This window comes from Gymnoscopelus braueri (assembly GCF_963280865.1).
Source record: "Gymnoscopelus braueri genome assembly, chromosome: 20".
Lineage (NCBI taxonomy): Eukaryota > Metazoa > Chordata > Actinopteri > Myctophiformes > Myctophidae > Gymnoscopelus > Gymnoscopelus braueri.
In genome coordinates this window covers 38,940,822-38,964,496 of record NC_137622.1, presented here as the reverse complement: position 1 = coordinate 38,964,496, position 23,675 = coordinate 38,940,822, and the positions used below count along the sequence as shown (strand labels likewise).

The 23,675-nt window shown below is 40.1% G+C and overlaps 1 protein-coding gene across 1 annotated transcript in view; it reads right to left on the bottom strand.

The window, feature by feature from the left end:
* Positions 1–23,675, bottom strand: part of LOC308075683 (GDNF family receptor alpha-4-like) — a gene marked incomplete at its 3' end in the record, with an annotated part of 99,612 nt that overhangs the window by 14,767 nt on the left and 61,170 nt on the right. The window contains exons 4-6 of the mRNA XM_080415631.1: positions 22,947–23,304; positions 21,038–21,147; positions 17,561–17,695 (exon numbers count right to left, since the gene is read on the bottom strand). Coding sequence (XP_080271757.1) covers positions 17,561–17,695; positions 21,038–21,147; positions 22,947–23,304 — 603 coding nt within the window. The remainder of the gene's footprint in view (positions 1–17,560; positions 17,696–21,037; positions 21,148–22,946; positions 23,305–23,675) is intronic.

Below are 23,675 nucleotides of genomic sequence, written 5' to 3'. Positions count from 1 at the left end.
GTACGGAAGTCGGAAGTCCCATCCACTCCCATGTTAAGTTAAAAACCGGAAGTCCGTTTTTTCCTATTACATGGGAGTGGATGGGACTACTTCCGTACGACAACTTGACGTACATGTGTGGATGCACCCAGAGACAGACAGCAGCCACTGTTTGGAGCCACAAGCCATTATATAATTAAAAGTTTATAACCTCAGCTAAAACCATTCCAGAAGCTGTTTATACAGAAACCCACTCATCTGGGTGCAGCCAGATGAGCCCTGACTTCGTGTTTGAAGTTAGAGGAGATATACCAGCATGGTGAGGCTTGTGTGCTAATGCTAAAAGAAACGCTAGCATGCTAATGCTAATATACACAGGAATATGCCATTGACATGCTAATGCTAACCTAGAGGTGGTCATGTAAAATGAATGAAGATGATGTTAACTGTATCAATGAACAGCTGAGACATGCTGAATGTTTTTGAAGGGTAGTGTTAAACATTATCCTGTGTTTTTAACATAAGATGCACTTTGGTGTAAAGCAAATTTTTACTGCAAGTGTCTGTATAAGCTGCTTCCCCTGCACTAACTACTGGAGGTAGCCATTACAGTATAAAGTTCACATAGCAAATGTTTTGATACTGGTGTAGCAATGTAATGCCAATGCCATTTGTGTCAAGAGAGATTATTTATTTTTGTTTAAAGAATGTAATGGTATTAGCCCTGATTATTTGTTGTTATGCTTGGTGCTAATGCTAACCTAGAGGTGGTCATGTAAAATGAATGAAGATGATGTTAACTGTATCAATGAACAGCTGAGACATGCTGAATGTTTTTGAAGGGTAGTGTTAAACATTATCCTGTGTTTTTAACATAAGATGCACTTTGGTGTAAAGCAAATTTTTACTGCAAGTGTCTGTATAAGCTGCTTCCCCTGCACTAACTACTGGAGGTAGCCATTACAGTATAAAGTTCACATAGCAAATGTTTTGATACTGGTGTAGCAATGTAATGCCAATGCCATTTGTGTCAAGAGAGATTATTTATTTTTGTTTAAAGAATGTAATGGTATTAGCCCTGATTATTTGTTGTTATGCTTGGTGTTTTACAATACAGTTGTGTTTCTTTACATATTTTCGAAATATATCTTCTTAGTTCTGGTTTTAATTTACACTTGTGTACCTTTTGTTTTGTAGTGATGTCTGAGTGTTTCCTGTTTGCTGCTACCTGTCTTGTCTCACCCTGTCATTTGCAAATGTTGTTCACCTGTGTCTTGTTTAGCCCTAGCCAATCGTGTGTTGATTGTCCATAGATAAGCACCTGTGTCTCCAATGTGTTTCTGTTTGCCCTTCACTGCCAGTCTGTTTGTTGTATGTAGTTGTCTGTGAGTATCTTAGTGTTTGGTCTAGTCTCCTTGATTCGGTGTATGTAGGCTATCTTCTTGTGCTTTTACAAGTGAAACTTGCAAGTGCCTCGTGCTCCTTGTGTTCCCTGGTTTTTGTCATAATAAAAAAAAGAAAACTCCTTGTATCTGAACTAGTCTGCCTTGGTCTTTCTGTCCCGCACTCCCTCCTGACTCGCATAGTGACAGCAGTCTTCATTACTTTTGGAGTCTCTCATTCTCCCCTCTCACATTTTGGCTTGTTTGTCTTTTGGTTTGCATCCAACTCCTTACTTCTAAGACATTTTAATTTCAATGACCCCCATATCTCTGAGAGTGTACAAATGGACCATTAGGGGTCCATTTGGTTCCATTTTGTACACACTGTGGAGTTACAGAAATGTAAGGGGACATTTAGAGCCCCCTCAAGAAACCATGAGGGTCTCCTGGACCCCACTTTGAAAACCACTGCTTTACACACATCCACTACAGATTCTGCAGACTAACTCACTCATAAACAATTAGCTAATTAGCCTGTGTCTTTATATTCATAATCAATTATGTGTTTAAGTGTATTGCTCTTATTTAGTTTGAACTCTGAGCCAGGTTCACACTCTTGATTAAAACTGCTAGTTTTGGTCTTCTGAAATTGATAAATGACTTTGACAATAACAAATATGTGTTTTGATAACATTAAACATCCCTCTGTTTGCTCTCCAACCATCTGTTGCATTTGTTCTTTTTTTCAACAGATGGTTTTTAACAATAACCTAAAACTCAAAAAAGTTGTGTCATAATGAACCCTGATCATCAGTGAATCTAGTAGATTCAGTCATTCTGTCAGGGGAAGAGGTGTTTGCTGTAGACTTTCAAATTTTGACCTGCCACCTCTCCCTTAAACTACAAATATTACCTCGGGTTTCTAAATAGTGTGAAAAGCCTGGTGGCGCAAGAGAAAAGCAGAGGCCTCGCAGGTGGAAGGTTGGGGGTTTGAATCTTGGTCCTGGTAAATCTCTATCTTTGCTCTTTTTAAGGCGAGGAGCGTAGAATCAGCCCGCCTCCCTCCTCACGCCCTCTTTTAGCTCCGGTAGGAGGGGGAGGAGCATGGGTAAAGCCCACCTCCAGTGGGAGGAGCTTAATAAATGTACATACTAAGCAAAGCAATTTTTGTTGTATGTCATTGACATTATTAGTATTATAGATGACTTATTTGTTTTTGTATTTTACCACTGTTTTATGTTTTTTTATTGAGGCACTTTGAAGTTTTGTATTGATTGTTGTTTTGGTTGTTTGAGATATTTTGTATTAGTTGTTGGAGTTGTCTTTTGTATTAGTGGAGCTTTGAACCCTGAACCTTTGGTTTATTAACCTCTGGTTCATCTATTGAGCCACGCTGGCACAGAAGATGCAATTGGGAATGTAATACTTAACTCACCTTTTACAATTTAGATGGAAAGTGAAAAATGCTCTTAGGGAGTTTTGAACCCAGAACCTTTGGTTTATAAACCCCTGATTCATCTATTGAGCCACGCTGGCATAGGAGATGTGATCGGGAATGTAATAGTTAACTCACCTTTTACAATTTAGATGGAAAGTGAAAGATGTTTTTTGGGAGGTTTGAACACAGAACCTTTGGATTATAAACACCTGATTTATCATTTAAGCCATGCTAGCATGGAAGAAGTAATCGGGAATGTAATAGTTAACTCACCTTTCACAATTTAGATGGAAAGTGAAAAATGCTCTTTGGGAGCTTTGAACCCAGAACCTTTGGGTTATAAACCCCTGATTTATCATTTAAGCCATATCTAGCATGGAAGATGTAATCGGGAATGTAATACTTAACTCACCTTTCACAATTTAGATGGAAAGTGAAAAACATTCTTTGGGAGTTTTGAACCCTGAACCTTCAGTTTATAAACCCCTGATTTATCATTTGAGCCATGGTTCTTTAACCAACAGTTTATAAATCACTGATTTATCTCACATGCTAGCTGGCATGGAAGATGCAATAGATAATGTGTTACTTTACCCACCTTTGTGTTTCAAACCTTAAACCTTCAGCTTATAAATCCCTATATCTCCTGAGCCACACTGCTATGGAAGATGCAACTCTATTTAATGACTATAAGATATGACAATAACGGATTTGTATTTTGATGACATTAAACATCCCTCTGTTTGCTCTCAATGAAAGAGTAAATCTGGGTGCAGAGAAAAATGTTCCAACAGATGTTTTTTTTAACAATAACTGTTGTGTTTTCTTGTTGTGTTCCTTGTTTCTTAGTTATACTTGGTGTTTTACAATACAGTTGTGTTTCTTTACATATTTTCGAAATATATCTTCTTAGTTCTAGTTTTAATTTACACTTGTGTACCTTTTGTTTTGTAGTGATGTCTGAGTGTTTCCTGTTTGCTGCTACCTGTCTTGTCTCACCCTGTCATTTGCAAATGTTGTTCACCTGTGTCTTGTTTAGCCCTAGCCAATCGTGTGTTGATTGTCCATAGATAAGCACCTGTGTCTCCAATGTGTTTCTGTTTGCCCTTCACTGCCAGTCTGTTTGTTGTATGTAGTTGTCTGTGAGTATCTTAGTGTTTGGTCTAGTCTCCTTGATTCGGTGTATGTAGGCTATCTTCTTGTGCTTTTACAAGTGAAACTTGCAAGTGCCTCGTGCTCCTTGTGTTCCCTGGTTTTTGTCATAATAAAAAAAAGAAAACTCCTTGTATCTGAACTAGTCTGCCTTGGTCTTTCTGTCCCGCACTCCCTCCTGACTCGCATAGTGACAGCAGTCTTCATTACTTTTGGAGTCTCTCATTCTCCCCTCTCACATTTTGGCTTGTTTGTCTTTTGGTTTGCATCCAACTCCTTACTTCTAAGACATTTTAATTTCAATGACCCCCATATCTCTGAGAGTGTACAAATGGACCATTAGGGGTCCAATTTGGTTCCATTTTGTACACACTGTGGAGTTACAGAAATGTAAGGGGACATTTAGAGCCCCCTCAAGAAACCATGAGGGTCCCCTGGACCCCACTTTGAAAACCACTGCTTTACACACATCCACTACAGATTCTGCAGACTAACTCACTCATAAACAATTAGCTAATTAGCCTGTGTCTTTATATTCATAATCAATTATGTGTTTAAGTGTATTGCTCTTATTTAGTTTGAACTCTGAGCCAGGTTCACACTCTTGATTAAAACTGCTAGTTTTGGTCTTCTGAAATTGATAAATGACTTTGACAATAACAAATATGTGTTTTGATAACATTAAACATCCCTCTGTTTGCTCTCCAACCATCTGTTGCATTTGTTCTTTTTTTCAACAGATGGTTTTTAACAATAACCTAAAACTCAAAGAAGTTGTGTCATAATGAACCCTGATCATCAGTGAATCTAGTAGATTCAGTCATTCTGTCAGGGGAAGAGGTGTTTGCTGTAGACTTTCAAATTTTGACCTGCCACCTCTCCCTTAAACTACAAATATTACCTCGGGTTTCTAAATAGTGTGAAAAGCCTGGTGGCGCAAGAGAAAAGCAGAGGCCTCGCAGGTGGAAGGTTGGGGGTTTGAATCTTGGTCCTGGTAAATCTCTATCTTTGCTCTTTTTAAGGCGAGGAGCGTAGAATCAGCCCGCCTCCCTCCTCACGCCCTCTTTTAGCTCCGGTAGGAGGGGGAGGAGCATGGGTAAAGCCCACCTCCAGTGGGAGGAGCTTAATAAATGTACATACTAAGCAAAGCAATTTTTGTTGTATGTCATTGACATTATTAGTATTATAGATGACTTATTTGTTTTTGTATTTTACCACTGTTTTATGTTTTTTTATTGAGGCACTTTGAAGTTTTGTATTGATTGTTGTTTTGGTTGTTTGAGATATTTTGTATTAGTTGTTGGAGTTGTCTTTTGTATTAGTGGAGCTTTGAACCCTGAACCTTTGGTTTATTAACCTCTGGTTCATCTATTGAGCCACGCTGGCACAGAAGATGCAATTGGGAATGTAATACTTAACTCACCTTTTACAATTTAGATGGAAAGTGAAAAATGCTCTTAGGGAGTTTTGAACCCAGAACCTTTGGTTTATAAACCCCTGATTCATCTATTGAGCCACGCTGGCATAGGAGATGTGATCGGGAATGTAATAGTTAACTCACCTTTTACAATTTAGATGGAAAGTGAAAGATGTTTTTTGGGAGGTTTGAACACAGAACCTTTGGATTATAAACACCTGATTTATCATTTAAGCCATGCTAGCATGGAAGAAGTAATCGGGAATGTAATAGTTAACTCACCTTTCACAATTTAGATGGAAAGTGAAAAATGCTCTTTGGGAGCTTTGAACCCAGAACCTTTGGGTTATAAACCCCTGATTTATCATTTAAGCCATATCTAGCATGGAAGATGTAATCGGGAATGTAATACTTAACTCACCTTTCACAATTTAGATGGAAAGTGAAAAACATTCTTTGGGAGTTTTGAACCCTGAACCTTCAGTTTATAAACCCCTGATTTATCATTTGAGCCATGGTTCTTTAACCAACAGTTTATAAATCACTGATTTATCTCACATGCTAGCTGGCATGGAAGATGCAATAGATAATGTGTTACTTTACCCACCTTTGTGTTTCAAACCTTAAACCTTCAGCTTATAAATCCCTATATCTCCTGAGCCACACTGCTATGGAAGATGCAACTCTATTTAATGACTATAAGATATGACAATAACGGATTTGTATTTTGATGACATTAAACATCCCTCTGTTTGCTCTCAATGAAAGAGTAAATCTGGGTGCAGAGAAAAATGTTCCAACAGATGTTTTTTTTAACAATAACTGTTGTGTTTTCTTGTTGTGTTCCTTGTTTCTTAGTTATACTTGGTGTTTTACAATACAGTTGTGTTTCTTTACATATTTTCGAAATATATCTTCTTAGTTCTAGTTTTAATTTACACTTGTGTACCTTTTGTTTTGTAGTGATGTCTGAGTGTTTCCTGTTTGCTGCTACCTGTCTTGTCTCACCCTGTCATTTGCAAATGTTGTTCACCTGTGTCTTGTTTAGCCCTAGCCAATCGTGTGTTGATTGTCCATAGATAAGCACCTGTGTCTCCAATGTGTTTCTGTTTGCCCTTCACTGCCAGTCTGTTTGTTGTATGTAGTTGTCTGTGAGTATCTTAGTGTTTGGTCTAGTCTCCTTGATTCGGTGTATGTAGGCTATCTTCTTGTGCTTTTACAAGTGAAACTTGCAAGTGCCTCGTGCTCCTTGTGTTCCCTGGTTTTTGTCATAATAAAAAAAAGAAAACTCCTTGTATCTGAACTAGTCTGCCTTGGTCTTTCTGTCCCGCACTCCCTCCTGACTCGCATAGTGACAGCAGTCTTCATTACTTTTGGAGTCTCTCATTCTCCCCTCTCACATTTTGGCTTGTTTGTCTTTTGGTTTGCATCCAACTCCTTACTTCTAAGACATTTTAATTTCAATGACCCCCATATCTCTGAGAGTGTACAAATGGACCATTAGGGGTCCAATTTGGTTCCATTTTGTACACACTGTGGAGTTACAGAAATGTAAGGGGACATTTAGAGCCCCCTCAAGAAACCATGAGGGTCCCCTGGACCCCACTTTGAAAACCACTGCTTTACACACATCCACTACAGATTCTGCAGACTAACTCACTCATAAACAATTAGCTAATTAGCCTGTGTCTTTATATTCATAATCAATTATGTGTTTAAGTGTATTGCTCTTATTTAGTTTGAACTCTGAGCCAGGTTCACACTCTTGATTAAAACTGCTAGTTTTGGTCTTCTGAAATTGATAAATGACTTTGACAATAACAAATATGTGTTTTGATAACATTAAACATCCCTCTGTTTGCTCTCCAACCATCTGTTGCATTTGTTCTTTTTTTCAACAGATGGTTTTTAACAATAACCTAAAACTCAAAAAAGTTGTGTCATAATGAACCCTGATCATCAGTGAATCTAGTAGATTCAGTCATTCTGTCAGGGGAAGAGGTGTTTGCTGTAGACTTTCAAATTTTGACCTGCCACCTCTCCCTTAAACTACAAATATTACCTCGGGTTTCTAAATAGTGTGAAAAGCCTGGTGGCGCAAGAGAAAAGCAGAGGCCTCGCAGGTGGAAGGTTGGGGGTTTGAATCTTGGTCCTGGTAAATCTCTATCTTTGCTCTTTTTAAGGCGAGGAGCGTAGAATCAGCCCGCCTCCCTCCTCACGCCCTCTTTTAGCTCCGGTAGGAGGGGGAGGAGCATGGGTAAAGCCCACCTCCAGTGGGAGGAGCTTAATAAATGTACATACTAAGCAAAGCAATTTTTGTTGTATGTCATTGACATTATTAGTATTATAGATGACTTATTTGTTTTTGTATTTTACCACTGTTTTATGTTTTTTTATTGAGGCACTTTGAAGTTTTGTATTGATTGTTTGAGATATTTTGTATTAGTTGTTGGAGTTGTCTTTTGTATTAGTGGAGCTTTGAACCCTGAACCTTTGGTTTATTAACCTCTGGTTCATCTATTGAGCCACGCTGGCACAGAAGATGCAATTGGGAATGTAATACTTAACTCACCTTTTACAATTTAGATGGAAAGTGAAAAATGCTCTTAGGGAGTTTTGAACCCAGAACCTTTGGTTTATAAACCCCTGATTCATCTATTGAGCCACGCTGGCATAGGAGATGTGATCGGGAATGTAATAGTTAACTCACCTTTTACAATTTAGATGGAAAGTGAAAGATGTTTTTTGGGAGGTTTGAACACAGAACCTTTGGATTATAAACCCCTGATTTATCATTTAAGCCATGCTAGCATGGAAGAAGTAATCGGGAATGTAATAGTTAACTCACCTTTCATAATTTAGATGGAAAGTGAAAAATGCTCTTTGGGAGCTTTGAACCCAGAACCTTTGGGTTATAAACCCCTGATTTATCATTTAAGCCATATCTAGCATGGAAGATGTAATCGGGACTGTAATACTTAACTCACCTTTCACAATTTAGATGGAAAGTGAAAAACATTCTTTGGGAGTTTTGAACCCTGAACCTTCAGTTTATAAACCCCTGATTTATCATTTGAGCCATGGTTCTTTAACCAACAGTTTATAAATCACTGATTTATCTCACATGCTAGCTGGCATGGAAGATGCAATAGATAATGTGTTACTTTACCCACCTTTGTGTTTCAAACCTTAAACCTTCAGCTTATAAATCCCTATATCTCCTGAGCCACACTGCTATGGAAGATGCAACTCTATTTAATGACTATAAGATATGACAATAACGGATTTGTATTTTGATGACATTAAACATCCCTCTGTTTGCTCTCAATGAAAGAGTAAATCTGGGTGCAGAGAAAAATGTTCCAACAGATGTTTTTTTTAACAATAACTGTTGTGTTTTCTTGTTGTGTTCCTTGTTTCTTAGTTATACTTGGTGTTTTACAATACAGTTGTGTTTCTTTACATATTTTCGAAATATATCTTCTTAGTTCTAGTTTTAATTTACACTTGTGTACCTTTTGTTTTGTAGTGATGTCTGAGTGTTTCCTGTTTGCTGCTACCTGTCTTGTCTCACCCTGTCATTTGCAAATGTTGTTCACCTGTGTCTTGTTTAGCCCTAGCCAATCGTGTGTTGATTGTCCATAGATAAGCACCTGTGTCTCCAATGTGTTTCTGTTTGCCCTTCACTGCCAGTCTGTTTGTTGTATGTAGTTGTCTGTGAGTATCTTAGTGTTTGGTCTAGTCTCCTTGATTCGGCGTATGTAGGCTATCTTCTTGTGCTTTTACAAGTGAAACTTGCAAGTGCCTCGTGCTCCTTGTGTTCCCTGGTTTTTGTCATAATAAAAAAAAGAAAACTCCTTGTATCTGAACTAGTCTGCCTTGGTCTTTCTGTCCCGCACTCCCTCCTGACTCGCATAGTGACAGCAGTCTTCATTACTTTTGGAGTCTCTCATTCTCCCCTCTCACATTTTGGCTTGTTTTGTCTTTTGGTTTGCATCCAACTCCTTACTTCTAAGACATTTTAATTTCAATGACCCCCATATCTCTGAGAGTGTACAAATGGACCATTAGGGGTCCATTTGGTTCCATTTTGTACACACTGTGGAGTTACAGAAATGTAAGGGGACATTTAGAGCCCCCTCAAGAAACCATGAGGGTCCCCTGGACCCCACTTTGAAAACCACTGCTTTACACACATCCACTACAGATTCTGCAGACTAACTCACTCATAAACAATTAGCTAATTAGCCTGTGTCTTTATATTCATAATCAATTATGTGTTTAAGTGTATTGCTCTTATTTAGTTTGAACTCTGAGCCAGGTTCACACTCTTGATTAAAACTGCTAGTTTTGGTCTTCTGAAATTGATAAATGACTTTGACAATAACAAATATGTGTTTTGATAACATTAAACATCCCTCTGTTTGCTCTCCAACCATCTGTTGCATTTGTTCTTTTTTTCAACAGATGGTTTTTAACAATAACCTAAAACTCAAAAAAGTTGTGTCATAATGAACCCTGATCATCAGTGAATCTAGTAGATTCAGTCATTCTGTCAGGGGAAGAGGTGTTTGCTGTAGACTTTCAAATTTTGACCTGCCACCTCTCCCTTAAACTACAAATATTACCTCGGGTTTCTAAATAGTGTGAAAAGCCTGGTGGCGCAAGAGAAAAGCAGAGGCCTCGCAGGTGGAAGGTTGGGGGTTTGAATCTTGGTCCTGGTAAATCTCTATCTTTGCTCTTTTTAAGGCGAGGAGCGTAGAATCAGCCCGCCTCCCTCCTCACGCCCTCTTTTAGCTCCGGTAGGAGGGGGAGGAGCATGGGTAAAGCCCACCTCCAGTGGGAGGAGCTTAATAAATGTACATACTAAGCAAAGCAATTTTTGTTGTATGTCATTGACATTATTAGTATTATAGATGACTTATTTGTTTTTGTATTTTACCACTGTTTTATGTTTTTTTATTGAGGCACTTTGAAGTTTTGTATTGATTGTTGTTTTGGTTGTTTGAGATATTTTGTATTAGTTGTTGGAGTTGTCTTTTGTATTAGTGGAGCTTTGAACCCTGAACCTTTGGTTTATTAACCTCTGGTTCATCTATTGAGCCACGCTGGCACAGAAGATGCAATTGGGAATGTAATACTTAACTCACCTTTTACAATTTAGATGGAAAGTGAAAAATGCTCTTAGGGAGTTTTGAACCCAGAACCTTTGGTTTATAAACCCCTGATTCATCTATTGAGCCACGCTGGCATAGGAGATGTGATCGGGAATGTAATAGTTAACTCACCTTTTACAATTTAGATGGAAAGTGAAAGATGTTTTTTGGGAGGTTTGAACACAGAACCTTTGGATTATAAACCCCTGATTTATCATTTAAGCCATGCTAGCATGGAAGAAGTAATCGGGAATGTAATAGTTAACTCACCTTTCACAATTTAGATGGAAAGTGAAAAATGCTCTTTGGGAGCTTTGAACCCAGAACCTTTGGGTTATAAACCCCTGATTTATCATTTAAGCCATATCTAGCATGGAAGATGTAATCGGGAATGTAATACTTAACTCACCTTTCACAATTTAGATGGAAAGTGAAAAACATTCTTTGGGAGTTTTGAACCCTGAACCTTCAGTTTATAAACCCCTGATTTATCATTTGAGCCATGGTTCTTTAACCAACAGTTTATAAATCACTGATTTATCTCACATGCTAGCTGGCATGGAAGATGCAATAGATAATGTGTTACTTTACCCACCTTTGTGTTTCAAACCTTAAACCTTCAGCTTATAAATCCCTATATCTCCTGAGCCACACTGCTATGGAAGATGCAACTCTATTTAATGACTATAAGATATGACAATAACGGATTTGTATTTTGATGACATTAAACATCCCTCTGTTTGCTCTCAATGAAAGAGTAAATCTGGGTGCAGAGAAAAATGTTCCAACAGATGTTTTTTTTAACAATAACTGTTGTGTTTTCTTGTTGTGTTCCTTGTTTCTTAGTTATACTTGGTGTTTTACAATACAGTTGTGTTTCTTTACATATTTTCGAAATATATCTTCTTAGTTCTAGTTTTAATTTACACTTGTGTACCTTTTGTTTTGTAGTGATGTCTGAGTGTTTCCTGTTTGCTGCTACCTGTCTTGTCTCACCCTGTCATTTGCAAATGTTGTTCACCTGTGTCTTGTTTAGCCCTAGCCAATCGTGTGTTGATTGTCCATAGATAAGCACCTGTGTCTCCAATGTGTTTCTGTTTGCCCTTCACTGCCAGTCTGTTTGTTGTATGTAGTTGTCTGTGAGTATCTTAGTGTTTGGTCTAGTCTCCTTGATTCGGCGTATGTAGGCTATCTTCTTGTGCTTTTACAAGTGAAACTTGCAAGTGCCTCGTGCTCCTTGTGTTCCCTGGTTTTTGTCATAATAAAAAAAAGAAAACTCCTTGTATCTGAACTAGTCTGCCTTGGTCTTTCTGTCCCGCACTCCCTCCTGACTCGCATAGTGACAGCAGTCTTCATGAGTCTCTCATTCTCCCCTCTCACATTTTGGCTTGTTTGTCTTTTGGTTTGCATCCAACTCCTTACTTCTAAGACATTTTAATTTCAATGACCCCCATATCTCTGAGAGTGTACAAATGGACCATTAGGGGTCCATTTGGTTCCATTTTGTACACACTGTGGAGTTACAGAAATGTAAGGGGACATTTAGAGCCCCCTCAAGAAACCATGAGGGTCCCCTGGACCCCACTTTGAAAACCACTGCTTTACACACATCCACTACAGATTCTGCAGACTAACTCACTCATAAACAATTAGCTAATTAGCCTTTGTCTTTATATTCATAATCAATTATGTGTTTAAGTGTATTGCTCTTATTTAGTTTGAACTCTGAGCCAGGTTCACACTCTGGATTAAAACTGCTAGTTTTGGTCTTGATAAATGTCTTTATGACAATAACGAATATGTGTTTTGATAACATTAAACATCCCTCTGTTTGCTCACCAACCATCTGTTGCATTTTTTTTTTTTCAACAGATGGCTTTTAACAATAACCTAAAACTCAAAAAAGTTGTCCAGTAACCTAAAACTCAAAAAAGTTGTGTCTTAATGAACCCTGATCATCAGTGAATCTAGTAGATTCAGTCATTCTGTCAGGGGAAGAGGTGTTTGCTGTAGACTTTAAAATTTTGACCTGCCACCTCTCCCTTAAACTACAAATATTACCTAGAGTTTCTAATTAATGTGAAAAGCCTGGTGGCGCAAGAGAAAAGCAGAGGCCTCGCAGGTGGAAGGTTGGGGGTTTGAATCTTGGTCCTGGTAAATCTCTATCTTTGCTCTTTTTAAGGCGAGGAGCCTTAATCAGCCCGCCTCCCTCCTCACGCCCTCTTTTAGCTCAGGTAGGAGGGGGAGGAGCATGGGTAAAGCCCACCTCCAGTGGGAGGAGCTTAATAAATTTACATACTAAGCAGAGCAATTTTTGTTGTATGTCATTGACATTATTAGTATTATAGATGACTTAATTGTTTTTGTTTTTTACCACTGTTTTATGTTTTTTTATTGAGGCACTTTGAAGTTTTGTATTGACTGTTGTTTTGGTTGTTTGAGATATTTTGTATTAGTTGCTGGAGTTGTCTTTTGTATTCGTGGAGCTTTGAACCCTGAACCTTTGGTTTATTAACCCCTAATTCATCTTGAGCCACGCTGGCATAGGAGATGTGATCGGGAATGTAATAGTTACCTCACCTTTTACAATTTAGATGGAAAGTGAAAAAGGCTCTTTAAGAGCTTTGAACCCAGAACCTTTGGATTATAAACCCCTGATTTATCATTTAAGCCATGCTAGCATGGAAGAAGCAATCGGGAATGTAATAATTAACTGAGAACGTGATACTTAACCCACCATTTAGAATTTAGATGGAGAGTGAAAAAGTTCTTTAGGAGTTTTGAACACTTAACAACTGGTTTATAAATCACTGATTTATCTCACATGCTAGCTGGCATGGAAGATGCACCTGGGAATGTAATACTTAACTGGTCTTTTAGAATTTAGATGGAAAGTGAAAAATGCTCTTCGGGAGTTTTGATCCCAGAAGCTTTGGTTTATAAACCCCTGATTCATCTATTGAGCCACGATGGCATAGGAGATGTAATCGGGAATGTAATAGTTAACTCACCTTTCACAATTTAGATGGAAAGTGAAAAATGCTCTTTGGGAGTTTTGAACACAGAACCTTCAGTTTATAAACCCCTGATTTATCATTTGAGCCATGTTTTGTACTCCTGACGCATGTGCCATGCTAGCATGCAACATGCAATTGAGAATGTTATGATTAACTGAGAATGTAATACTTCACCCACCTTTGAGAATTTAGACAGAGTGAATTTTTTCCTTCTGGAGTTTTGGTCAACCTTAAACCTTTAGAACCTTTAGAACCTTAAACCTTTAGAACCTTTAGAACCTTTAGAACCTTAAACCTTTAGAACCTTTCAAACCAAGTTCAAGTTCTGTATCTTACCATAGTACTGTATGATAGTATCACAGGAGCAGAGCCACACCGCCAAATGCAACGCAACATCATTGCAATAAAAAGGCTTTTGTCTTGACAATGGTGTCTGACCCGAAGTGTGATTTATACTTATAGTTTTGCGCCGGTGTCACTCACCGGAAATAACCGATCTACAAACTCACACCGTTATTGTACATCGGCCGTTTCTGGTGCGCAACACCGACACGCACGAAGAAATAGTATATCAAGCTCTTTAGGGTTAAAGCCATGTCCTCACAAGTATAGTGTGTGTGTGTGTGTGTGTGTGTGTGTGTGTGTGTGTGTGTGTGTGTGTGTGTGTGTGTGTGTGTGTGTGTGTGTGTGTGTGTGTGTGTGTGTGTGTGTGTGTGTGTGTGTGTGTGTGTGTGTGTGTGTGTATGGGCGTTGCAGCTTGGCAGCTTTATTGCCCTGGCCGTCAGCGGTTTGATAAATCACCCAGCTTTATGGGAAAGGCTATTGATGGATCGATCCAACATGTTAGACGACAACCACAGAGTCCACGTACAATTGACAGGCGTATCGACGGCCCCCCGATATGCCGACGGCTGTTTTGATTGACTGACAGGTGTTGTACATTATGGGGCCCTCGCTCCTATACCAGCGGACACGGACAAGCGAGTATTCTCACACCGCTGCGGACCGCAGTGGAAAGTAACTAAGTACATGTACAAGTACTGTACTTAAGTAAAATACCTGGAGTATTTCCAATTTTCTATAATGTTCTATGCTACTCCATTACATGTCAAAAGGCACTCCACTGCAAGTATATGAAAACTTTAGTTACTAGTTACTTTGCAGATTTTGATTATTATTACAAAACCACTTCAGACCTATATATATATATATATATATATATATATATATATATATATATATATATATATATATATATATATATATACTTTGGCAATTTGAAAATAGACGATCTACAAGCTCGCAACGCGTCGCAAGGCGACGCGTTGCGAGCTTTTAGATCTGCTATTTTCAAATATTTTTTTATTCATTTGAAAACTTGTGAAATGGGGCCGTCTTCTGCATACTTTTTCTTTTGGTACTTTAAGTATATTTTGATGCCAATACTTTTGTACTTCTACTCAAGTACATTTTTAATACCAAACTTGTACTTGTACAGGCTACTGTATTTCTACAATAGGGTACTTTTACTTTAAGTAAAACATTTTAGTGACTTTTCCATCTAGCAGGCTTCTAGCTCACTGAAGTTCATTCTCAGAACATAAAAGCCACGCAGGCATATAAAAGAAGAAAAAAAAGAGAGCTCTTCCTGTTTTTTTTTTGTTATCCCTCAAGGTTGCGTTAGCTTCTTTTCCTTTTCATTACCCTTTGATTTTTCTAACCTTTTACTATTTTGATTACATGAAAAAGCCATTTTGCTGAAATAAAATGCAGAGGCCGTCTGGGGGGCTTTGAGCAACTGCATTTCTCAGATAGTCTGTAGAAAAAACTTGAACGATCTGCTTTCTCTGGTCAAGTGCACTTCCTAATACAATTATTTCATTGGGAGCTCCGCCAAGAACTACACTAGCCCTGACTTGTAAGCTGTTCATGCACACAGAAGGTGCATCGTGCTGAGCAAAGAAGAAAGAAATGTAATGTTAAAGGAGCATAACTTTAGCACACCCGATAGATCCGTCACCGTGAGCCGACTATCGCTGAACAAAGGGACTCCTTCACACTGTCTTCTTCCACTTCAGCACTAAAATATATATTTATTGGGAACAACATGTGGGTACACAGACCTTCATCAGGTCGTCTACTGAAGACTAATGAATTTATTGACCACCAAAACAAAATGTACACATTTATCAGCTTCAATGTTGTTTATGTTCCAGGGAGAACTTTGTGTCATCACTTCTAATTTCTACAAATGTCTTCTAAATCCTAACAGTTTTCTGAAAATAATATGTTGCTATATCAGTGGTGCCAGGGACGTGCTGGCCACTGGGACATTTGGGACAATTCCAGAACGGCCACGCCATTCCAGGCCGACCAGGCCGCCAAGACAGGGCAAAACGGACCCCCCCCCCCCCTTTTCATGTCAAGGACCCCCCAAAATGTATATGTATTGTATATGTAAAAGGCTGTATCTCGCTTCCTAAGCACTTTTTTCTTTTTACTAAAAAACTGGGACAACATAGCCAGAAATAATTCTGGCACTCAGTGAGTTAATTCCCTGTAATATCTATGTCATATGTATGCTCAATACATTTATTCATTTCAATCCAAGAGTTGTCTTACCGTTCTAGTGGTTCCAGATGTGTGAGCAAGACCATGAACCTCCGGTCTGTGTGTGTGTGCGTGTGTGTACGTGTGCGTGTGCGTGTTTTAGCGAACTCACGGAGGCATGGGTTGTGTTAGCCCCGTTTGGAACCTCACTCTCCGCTATTAGCTCCAAGATGAGGTTCCGCTACGCCGACCGTAAAAAGGTCCCGAGCATGACCCCCTTTTCCCCACAATCGTACAGATTTCGGCAATATAGTCAGAAAGTACAATTTAAACGACGGGTTGAAACAACCGCTTAAATCGCTTATTTACTCAACCTGTGTCATGTTTCCCCATTGCAGCCGAATCGGGAGCAGTACTGACACCTGCGGTCGGGGGTTGAATGGAGTAAACATGGCACAGGCTGACTAAATAAGCGATTTAAACAGTTGTTTCAACCCGTCGTTTTAAATTGTACTTTCCGACTGCATTGCAGACATCTGTTTGCTTACTGGACTACCGTTACTTTTTCTTTTGGGACACGATGTGGGGGAAAAAGGGTATGAAAATATCAATTTAGGGGTCCCTGGCATGAAAAAGGTTGAAAACCACTGTACTAGACAATACCAGGTGTTCTCAAACATTTTAAATTCAAGGACCACCATAGCTCAGAGAGTGTACAAATGGTTCCATGTGTACACTCTCAGAAGTCGTGTGTGTGTGTGTGTGTGTGTGTGTGTGTGTGTGTGTGTGTGTGTGTGTGTGTGTGTGTGTGTGTGTGTGTGTGTGTGTGTGTGTGTGTGTGTGTGTGTGTATGTTTTCTCATGCCAATAAAGCCCTTTGAATTGAAATTGAATTGAATTGTGTGTGTGTGTGTGTGTGTGTGTGTGTGTGTGTGTGTGTGTGTGTGTGTGTGTGTGTGTGTGTGTGTGTGTGTGTGTGTGTGTGTGTGTGTGTGTGTGTGTGTGTGTGTGTGTGTGTGTGTGTGTGTGTGACGTCAGGGCCGGATATAGAAATTATTAACTGGGGGGGCATTAATAAATGCTGGGGGGGCGGCTTCCTCGGCGCCGCGCAAAGCGCGGCGTCGAAAAAAAAATTGGGGGGGCCCAAAACCATTTGGGGGGTTTTCTGGGGCCCCAAACCCCCCAAATGCGTAGGAAAATATGCATTTTGGCACAGTTAGACCTATAAAAAAATGTGTTGCCTTTTGTCTGACCTCTACCCTGAAACCTGCCTGGCTTGGTTGAACCTGCCAGGGGTATGACCCCTGCCAGTATAGACCCCAGGGTCTATAAAAAATAAAAAATAAAAGAAATAACCCCAAATTACCCCAATTTTGATTGGGTGGGCAGGATGCACGTTTGGGTGGGCACTGCCCACCCCTGCCCCCCCCTAGAACCGGCCCTGGTGTGTGTGTGTGTGTGGTAACTCACTGAGACAGGGGTTGTGTGTGAACATGCGCTGCAGTCTCAGACAGTCCTGCCACTGGTTTCCGCTGCCCTCACAGTTACACCACAGAGACACGTCTGCCGACCTGTTACTGACGTAGTTGGGGGTCACGGTGGTGCCTGTAGGGGTCAAAGATCAAAGGGTTGACATGGTAACGTATTTTGGGGGTCGTGGTCCATTTGGTCCATATGTGTACACTCTCGAGAGTTGCAAATGGATAAATTATCGTTTTATACAGCGTTTTTATTAACCAATGTTTAAATGGACATCATTTAGTAACCCTTGGTTTACAGTGTAAAAACTGAGCCTTTTAGAGTTAAAACGAACGCTCAGGATTTTACCGTGGAAGGGTCATTGTGGTCTTTGAAAAATAATATAAACTTTTGAGACAGAGTATATTTATGTACTAAAACCAGGTCCAGCAGAAGGTGCCACGTCACCCCAGTCCTGGCCTCTTTGCACTGGCTCCCTGTTAACTTTAGGGTCCATTTCAAGGTCCTGGTGCTCACTTATAGAGCTCTGCATGGTCAGCAGTGGTGGAAAAAGTACTCAAATGTTTTACTTAAGTAAAAGTATCAATACTGCAATGTGGAAGTACTCTGTTACAAGTAAAAGTCCGGAATTCAAAATGTACTTGAGTAAAAGTACAAAAGTAGTGGTATCAAAATGTACTTAAAAGTACCAAAAGTAAAAGTACTAAATGTTTGAAAATAGCCAATCTACAAGCTCACAACGTGTCGCGATGCGACACGTTGTGAGCTTGTAGATTGTCTATTTTCAAATAGCCTAGGTATAAAATAGGGCTAAAGTGGTTAATGTATGTTTTATAATGTAATATATTTATATCTGTAAAGTAACTAGTAACTAAAACTTTCAAATAATTGTAGTGGAGTAAAAGTACAACATTTGCCTCTGAGACGTAGTGGAGTAGAAGTAAAAGTACTGATAATTGGAAATACTCCAGTAAAGTAAAAGTACCTCAAAATTGTACTTAAGTACAGTGTTTAAGTAAATGTACTTAGTTACTTTACACCACTGATGGTCAGGCCCCGGAATACCTAACTGACCCGGTCCCACGTTATGTGCCAGGGGAGGGCCCTAAGGTCCGCTGAACAGGGTCTGTTAACAGTTCCCAACACTAATCTAAAAACAAAAGGTGACGGAGCCTTTCAGGCTGGTAGCTCCCAAGCTTTGCAACGCTCTTCCACAGGTCTTCCACAGGTCTGGAGAACTGCAGCCTCTGTGGACATTTTTAAGAACAACCTTAAAATGATACTATTTGAACAAGCTTTTGCAGATGTTACATTGGATTTTATTTCCACGTTTGTGTTGTTATTTGCTGTACTGCTTGAGATGAATTGTAGGCCTACAGGCCTTTTCTGTTTTAATACCTGCTGTAATACCTTGTTTTGTTTTGTAATCTCTATGTACAGTATGTGAAGCACTTTGTGAGTCCTCTCTGTGAGAAGTGCTATATAAATACAATTGACTTACTTACTTAAAATAATTATTTTTGTCTTCATGAGCTCAGAGGTAATCTGTCAAACTTTAATTAAACAAATTAAGTAAACGCACACTCCTACAGGGTGAGGGCTGTACCTTGACTAACACATTTATATTGTGTAATACTGTAGGTGTATTACAAAATGAAAACCTAAAAAATAATGTAAATTCCCATCGAAAGGAGTTGTCATTCACCGTTTTTCCTTTTTCTCCTGTGCACATAATAGCGTTTGTATTTGTTGATGACATGTATTATTGTGTAAATGTGTTGAGCTTGAGCTTGTAGATCTGCTATTTTTGAAAAAATAAATATTTTTTTTAAAACTGTTAGGATTTAGAAAAACATTTTTGAATCGGTCTCAGGTCTTAATGTCTGTACTGTACCACGTGCCGTTTACATTTCTGACTAATAAAGTATGCAATCAATAAAGAAAGGCTATTTTTGAGACGGTTCCACATCCCTAATAATGTGATCTCTTCTAAGAGGATGACAAGTCTGACCTTGTACGCACAGCACGAGCTGCTATTGGTTGATTAGAAACCCCTATCAAAAAATGGCTATGCATGAATTCATGAGAAGTGTCATGTCAAATAACTGTCAACTCCTTCGAGGTCCACAGCCTTTTTTTTTTACTCCCAAAGCTATGACATAACATAATACAGTACATATCGTTGCAGTCGGGCAGAAACCGCTTATCTCCATATTTAAACGTTTTGTGTTTTTTTCGTAAATTAACCCATTAAGACCTGAGGCGATTCTTAAAAATGTTTTATAAATCCTAACAGTTTTTTTAATTTAAAAAATAAATAAATCTTGATTTAAAAAAAATAGCAGATCTACAAGTTCATAGCGCGGCACTCGGTGCCGCGCTATGAACTTGTAGATCTGCTATTTTTGAATAGCCAAAGAAATTCAAAGTGACATAGATGCATTCATCAAAAAGTGGCAGATCTACAATCTCTACAAGCTCAAAACGCGACCAAAGCGTCGCGCTTTGAGCTTGTAGATCGGTTACTTTAGCCATTTTTGAATTTGAATCTTGAAAAGTAACAGTTTTGGACTTCCATTGGGTTTCCATTTGAGGGAGACGATAACAAACACAGCACATATAACAAATTGAAGGCATTAATTTTACTGTCCAAGTATATTTAAAATAAGTATTTGTGGTCAAATAGCCTATACATATCCTTAACTCCTGCTCTCTTAACAAATTTAAGGTTAAAAACCTCTTTGCCATTTTATTTTGGGTCTACCATGTCATTCACTTTGTACTTAATCCCCCCCCTTCCCCCCCTCACTGCACCAAACCTCTTCACCAAAATAAGCCGATCTACAAGCTCGCAACGCATCATCGGCTTGCGCCGCGTTCTGTCCCAGGAATATCGATGCGAGGGTTCAAGTGGTTCAATTGTGCGTGAATGCCTTGTGCCTTTAAGAGAGGAGAGATATGAGCCTTGTAGAGTAGAAGTCATCCATCATGGTCAGAGACAGCAGAAAGCCTCTCTCTACATATCATGTCAACTGTCATGCATCTGCAATTTCTATCTCACCATCAAAAATAAAGAATGTTCTTTCTTTTTTTATCCTCTCCCCTCTTCCTTCTCGTCCTTACACCCCCTACACCCCCCCCCCCCACCCCCCTCCTCCTCACTATCTATCTCTCTGAATTTGGTGTTATTCTCCTCCTTCCATCCATCCATCCATGCATTGATCCATTCAGTAGATTTTTCTCCGTCACGCCTGGTGTTTTTAGATGGTCTTGCACTGTGGATCTGCTACTTTTGATGCTTTTGTGTGACACTGTCGTATGATCACGTATAGGGCGTTAATTTACCCCAAAAAAACACAAACAGTTAGAATATGGGGATAGGAGGTTTCTGCCCGACGACAGCAATGCTATACTTTATATGTCTCTGTCTCTCTACTCCCATCCCTCCATCACACCACCTCTCCTCACCGATGAGTCCAGCGTAGGCCCGGAGACAGAGTCCCGCCGTGTCCCTCAGACAGCCGGAGGGGGACAGGGGCGACGGCTGACAGTTATGGAGGAAATCAGCCAGTCTGGACCTGCCGACACAAAGACACACAAACACAACTCTGTGACTAAGACTGAAAGCAAGACCCCCGGCCAGTGTTGCCAGATTCCGTGAGAGACACAAGCAAGCAACAAGGTCTAGGAAAACAAGCCCAAAAGAAGCGAAGTGGGCCACATGAGCACTTTAAACCTATACATCGTCGATTTGAAAATAGCAGATTTAAGCGTTGTGAGCTTGTAGATCTGCTATTTTCAAATAAAATCCTGGGGGAAACTTATAATAAGCAGACCTGGCAACACTGCCCCCGGCCCGGGGGCTTTTTGTGTTATCCTTTTAGCATAGCTTCTTTCTTTTTTTACTGAACTACCGTACAGTTAACTAATCTTGTTAATAACAAATTCATTGATTGATTGATTGAATACTTTATTAACAGTTTGCAAAAAAGTACAGAGGTACAGTTATACAATAATGCTAAAAGGAAATAAAAAGTGTATTTACAGAAAAACTGTGGGGGGTCATTTCTTTTGGCAAGCTAGAAGACTTGTCTAGGTCACATTATTGCAGACAGGTACTCTTTTATGGCGGTTTTGAAGGAGGGTAGGAAGTAACACTTTTTGATGGCTAATGGTAGGGCATTCCACATTTTGGTGGCATAATAGTAAAATGAATTCAACCCCATGTTTGTGCCGAATCTGGGGGGAATGAGCTCAGTGGAGCTCCCTCTGGTGTTGCCCGTGGGCGTTTATCACTCTTTTGAAGTAGTTTGACAGGTGCGTGGGCACTGGTCCCCTGAGTGTCTTGAAGACCAGGCCCATTCAATCAAACACAAATAACACACATCAGAAGACATCAGAAAGACTGGACAGGAGGGTGTGCGTGTGCGTGTGCGTGTGCGTGTGCGTGCGTGCACGCGCGTGTGTGTGTGTGTGTGTGTGTGTGTGTGTGTGTGTGTGTGTGTGTGTGTGTGTGTGTGTGTGTGTGTGTGTGTGTGTGTGTGTGTGTGTGTGTACACGTCCCTCCCAACATCAATCTGTCTAACCTGCCTGGTGTGGCTCTCTAGCCTGTCTAGTCCACTAAAGCCCCCTGAAGCCCGCAGCAGTGATTCTGATCGTATTGTTGCATTTCCATTGACGTCACATTGTCCTGACATCGACCCTATTCAGGCTGCATGCGATCCATACCGTTACTGTGTCACTGCTTAGTTCAATAACCAAGATTGTCAAGACCTGCGTCTGCTTACAGCTCAAAGTCTCCATCACTGCCGTCCCCCATCTAGTCACACTGACGCTCTCCAGATTGCCCTCTGTCAAGATTTTGCTTGAGAGTAAAGTCACCATTCCGGGCTGCTAAATTCTCACAGCCTGTGTACAGTATGGAGGCTTAAACTGTGTAATCTGACTGTTATCTGTGTTCTCTGACTCTCTATTAAACTGTGTACCCTGACTCTCTCTAATCTGTGTTCTCAGACTCATTAATCTGTGTTCTCTGATTCACTAATCTGTGTTATCTGACTCTCTCTAATCTGTGTTCTCTGACTCACTAATCTGTGTTCTCTGACTCTCTCTAATCTGTGTTCTCTGACTCACTAATCTGTACGTGTTCTCTGACTCCCTCTAATCTGTGTTCTCTGACTCTCTAATTTGTGTTCCCTTACTCTCTAATCTGTGTAGAATAGTGACACGCCCACTTTGGTTCCCAGTTCAGGGACAGAAAAAACAAGTCTTTTTTTGGTTCCAGTTCCGAACCAACTTTTAGGTTTCCGAACCAAACACTCTGAACTGGTTCAAAATTTGGCATGTTCTCTGGGTATCTTATCCAAGTATATCTCACCTGCACAGGTCGTCCCTGCGGCAGAAGCTCTGCAGGTGCAGGCAGTTGGGCTGCGGCGGCCCGTCCTTCTCCTGGTAGGAGCAGGAGGGCACGATGGTCTTGCGGCGCCGCTCCCCGCACAGCGGGGAGGTGCAGGGGCAGAAGAGCACGCCCAGGCTGTACTCCTCGGGCACGCGCTCCAGGAAGCGCCGCAGCGTCCGGTGGCACTTCTGGCGGTTGCAGCGCTCCGAGCCGGGCACGCGCTTGGTGCAGGCCAGCACGTACTCGGAGCGCAGGGAGCCGCACTTCTCGTACAGCCCGCAGTCCTGGGCCGCCTTCAGGCACTGGTTCTGACCGTCCAGAGGCAGCGAAGAGGAGACTTTGGGTTGCGGAGGAGACGAGAGGGTTGGGGCGAGAAAACAGGCATGAATGAGTGAGTGAGCAGGGGGAGGGCTGTTACGATTTTAACATGTTACTTGACGATTAATTGTCGCTCAAAATATTGCGATTAATGATTTAATTGCGTTTCGGTCTTTGAACTTTGGAACATTAGGAATAAAAAATACTTTTAGGCTCAGTAAACAAAGGTGCACGGATCATATTTAACAAATAACTTACATATACTTGTAGATCTGCTATTTCCACTACATTTGAAAATGTTTGAAAATACATTACATTCTTCAACGTGGAAATGATAATGACGATTATGAACATTATGCAATTTTTTTTTGGCAATTATTTCAAATAATT